The following is a 3,890-nucleotide window of genomic DNA, read 5'->3' on the forward strand; positions in this document are numbered from 1 at the left end:
CCGGAGACACCCGACCCGCACGGCGGGGAAACGTCACCCAGCCGTGACGTGTGCCCGGGTCTCTGACCTCATCCCTTACCTCCTAAAGGCCGATCCGTTTGTTTTTCTCAGCTCCGGTAGCTTGATCTGCGAAAGGCTCTGTTCGCATTACAAATCCGCCCTCCCGTCCCAGGGGGGTCGGGCAGGGGGCGAACGGGAGGAAAATACATAAAAAGATGAAGGCGGCGAAGTTTTACCTTCGCGTCCAGCTCAAGGTGACATTGCTAGGGCGTGTGTTTTAACGAAGCGCCGCCGTCCTTGGCTGCTTTGCTGCCCAGGTGGCTGGTGAGAGCTGGGCATCGCCGGCCGGGACGGGTCCGGGTCCTGGTCCCAGTCCCGGCCCTTCACCAGCAGACAGACAGAGCTGCCTCTTCCCTGCGGGGAGCGTGGGGCTCGAGGGCCCGATCCCTGCCATGTCCCCCTCTTTCCAGGCTTGGCGGACTAAAGACGCCGTGCAGACCCCACCAGCAGCGAGGAGCCGGCAGTGCCAGGGCGGCAGCTCGGGGCAGAGCGGGGAAAAAAGCATCGCTGGTCCCGCCATGCCCCGGTCCCGCGATTTGCTGTCCCCAGGGTCTATTATTTGTTGTTCTTTTTGCAGCAATAGCTTTTTTTAGGGGCCATTGCACAAATAGTGTGTGAAGGGAAAGGCTTTACTCTGTCCAAAGAGCTGTCTGCTGTCCAGACACAACTGTGCTTTGTTTTAATCCTATGGGACGTGCAGGTCTGATCCGCCTCTTTCATAAATCCTGGCACGCAGGTGATACAGCCTCGCCTCCGTGAAACAGCGCACGGGCAAAAAACGGCTTTGCCCAAAGCTACGGGGAGTCATCCTGAAATCCTAACGCTTAATTGTCGCCTCTGTGCTTAGGTGGAAGCTTGCGGCCAATGCGCGTTGGTTACTCGAATGCATTCAGATAAATTCTCATGCATGCTCTGGGCGTTCAGACCTTTCACACGACAAGGTCTCAAACCCGACTGCTCCCAGGGCTGCAGCACGACCTGCGGCGCGCTGAGCTGAATGCCCTGCTCCCCGGGCCCCAGAACTGGTAGATCTCGTCCGCTTGCATCATTTCTGTTTGCAGACTGAAAGAGGAAATTAACTTTCCTGGAGCGTTTTTGATCCAGCAGTCGGTGACTGCGTCGACGTGGTTGAACCTCCTAGGAGCTGCTTGCTGGGAGGAACTGCAGGCCTATTTCTGAGCTAAGCCACGCTGAGGTTAAGCTCAGCGTGTCCCCTCTCTTCCCACCCTCCAAACAAATCCATCCCCCTGTAATGCCCCCGACGCTGCCTGTCTCCCCAAGGCGTTTACTGACAGTGGCCAACAGCAAGCCACGTTAGAGCAGGAAAACCTAAAACCGAGGCAAATCAGTCTGGGGACGAAGGACGCCCCTAGTTAAACGCTGCAGGAAGGGTTGGTCCTCTTTCCCCAGCCTGCTGCTGGGCCGGACTGGAGCCCCCCCGCCCTGGGTCCACGGCCCATCACCTTCCCTCTGCTCTTCCCTCCTCCCCAGGCGATGGATTCTCCCTACGCAAACGGAGCCTACAGCCCCCCGTACCCACCGGCTCCCAGCGCTGCCCCACACTACGCCGGCCTGCCGCAGACACGGGGGGACTACTGCTCCGGGCCCCCACGGACCCCCTACCCTGCGGAGTCCACGGGCATGTACCGGCCCCCATCACCCGCTCCCCCCTGGAGCTACGCCCCACAGGACTGCCCCCCCGAGGGGTCCTCTCTCAGGAGGCAGCAGGTTCCTGGCTACTCCCCACCGCAGGTAAGAGCCCGGCCACTGGCCACAGCAATTCCCAGCCCCGGTGTCGGTGCAGCTGCTGGGCTTGCGGTTCCCAGGGCATCAAAAGTTGTTTTATGGGGCCGCAGCGGAGGGAGAGCCCACAGTGCCCCCTCCGATGGATCCGTGGGTCCTCGTGGCTGTTGTGCCTCGAGCAGCTTCCCTGCCTGATTTTATTCTTATAAAAACTGGCGGTCGATCCATTTTCCAGAGACTCCAAGCGTGTGGGCTGGGAAAGCAGGAATTGGGCAGCAAGCCTATGGCTGTTCCCAGGGCTGTCTGGAGGGAATGGTGCTCGGAGTGACTCGGGGGGTAATGCCTGTTCCCCCCTTTTGTTGCAGACCCCGGGAATGCCCATCCCACAGTATCCATACGGAGACAGCAACCCGGGGGTCGCACCGCAGGGGCCTCCGCCACAGCCCAGACCCCTGGAGGACACGTGGGCCCCCCCGGTCTATGGGGTGCAGCCGCGGTACGGGTGGCCCGCGGCTTCCATGCACGGGAACCTGTTCGTCTCCGATGCGCAGCCATCCTGGACGGGCAGCGGAGCTCCCTCCCACCCTCCTGCGTGGGACTCAAAGGTACAGCTGATGTCCTACGTGCTGGGTCCCGGCTGCCGTCAGACCTCCTAAATTACACAGCTCTCCCCAAAGCCTGCCTCTGGCTCCTGGGAATGCCCCTTTCTCCGAGCACTGTTAGTTGAGGTAGAATCATAGAATCACTTTGGTTGGAAAAGCCCTTTAAGATCATCGAGTCCAACCTTTAACCTAACCCTGCCATCCCACCACTAAACCCTGTCCCTAATAAAGGGAACAAAGCAGCAGGTATCTAGAGAACTGCCAGCAAAATCTCCTACTGGCATAGAGAAAACCAAAATCCACGGCTGTAATTCCAGGAAGGTACTGGAGATACCAGACGTCCCAAGGCAGGTCTTGAAGTGGGTCAGACCTTGTCTCACTCGTCCAGCTCTTTTCTCTCAAGCAGCTAAAACTGGCAGAAATCCTCCCACAGAGCGTGGGACTCACCGGTGGGTCAGTTTGCAGACGCTGGAATTCCTCTACGGGTGCTTGGTTTGGGCAGAGTTATCCTCTACCGAGGAACGTTTTAAGCAAAAAATCTAAGGCAATGATGCATTTGGTGGGGTCCGTTCATCTCAGCTTCCTCTGGCTTTGATCCGGAGTCCAACGACTCTCTGGAGGTTTGGTCTGCAGGCAGCAGCCCTGATGGGGGGGTGCGTGAATTCGGGGGTGGTGGCTGCTGTTATCTGGGGATGGTTCAAGAGCGTGCTCCCTGCAGAGAAGCCTCTTCCCCAGAATATCCAAATGGGACCGGGTTGAAATCCGTTCAGCATCTCCCCTGTTCAAGGATAGCGAGCGTTCACGCTGTTCCTCCTGGATACGTGCCCCTTGCCAGGGGATCTGTTCTTTAACGGCCAGGGACTGGAGCCTGGGTCCCGTGTCCCTCTCTGGGACTTCTGACAGAAAGCAGCCCGCTTGGCAGGACACAGGGTGCCAGCCCGCAGGGACGTGATGTGTTACGACGTCACGGTGTGTGACCGTCTCAAAAATGCTGCCCAGATCCCTGGTGAGGTCGTGCATAACCCGGCCTGCCCTGTCCTCCCAGGCATGCACGGCTCAGAGCGGCCACGGCGTCACCTGCTGCCCCAAGCCCTCAGCCCTGCCTGCCTGCCCTGTGAGCACGGGATTAAAGACCTGGCTTTAAGGGAAACGCACGTAAAGATTTTTTCGCTTTTTCCTTCCGACTGCAGGATGCTGCTTACGAGAAAGCCGAGCAAAGCGCAAACCAACACAACTACTATCCCGATGTCAATCACCAGCCCTCTGGGACAACAAATGACCACAAGCCAGCCGCTCCGCTCAACGCCAAGCCGCCCCCCTCACACCCCCGGGTGCAGTACAGTGCACAGCCCCAGATGTATGACGGTGCGGCTCGGAAGCTTTTGGCTGGGAACCGGGAGGCTGGCTTTAAACCTGCTGACCAGCCTTCAACAAATTCTGCAGCCGCCCAGCCAGCGATTCAGAGAATCCTCCACGTTATGGGGG

At 58.9% G+C, this 3,890-nt stretch overlaps 1 protein-coding gene across 1 annotated transcript in view; it reads left to right on the forward strand.

Annotated features, from left to right (window-relative positions):
* The first annotated feature begins 6 nt into the window (after positions 1 to 6).
* BAG4 (BAG cochaperone 4) overlaps positions 7 to 3,890 on the forward strand; it is a 5,459-nt gene continuing 1,575 nt past the window's right edge. Inside the window, 4 exon segments of the mRNA XM_035893811.1 lie at positions 7 to 1,812; positions 2,169 to 2,408; positions 3,596 to 3,881; positions 3,884 to 3,890. The exon segment at positions 3,884 to 3,890 is cut by the window's right edge and continues 1,575 nt beyond it. Coding sequence (XP_035749704.1) covers positions 1,555 to 1,812; positions 2,169 to 2,408; positions 3,596 to 3,881; positions 3,884 to 3,890 — 791 coding nt within the window. The 5' untranslated portion in view covers positions 7 to 1,554.

The sequence above is a fragment of the Egretta garzetta genome, unplaced genomic scaffold (assembly GCF_000687185.1).
Source record: "Egretta garzetta isolate BGI_Z169 unplaced genomic scaffold, ASM68718v1 scaffold725, whole genome shotgun sequence".
Lineage (NCBI taxonomy): Eukaryota > Metazoa > Chordata > Aves > Pelecaniformes > Ardeidae > Egretta > Egretta garzetta.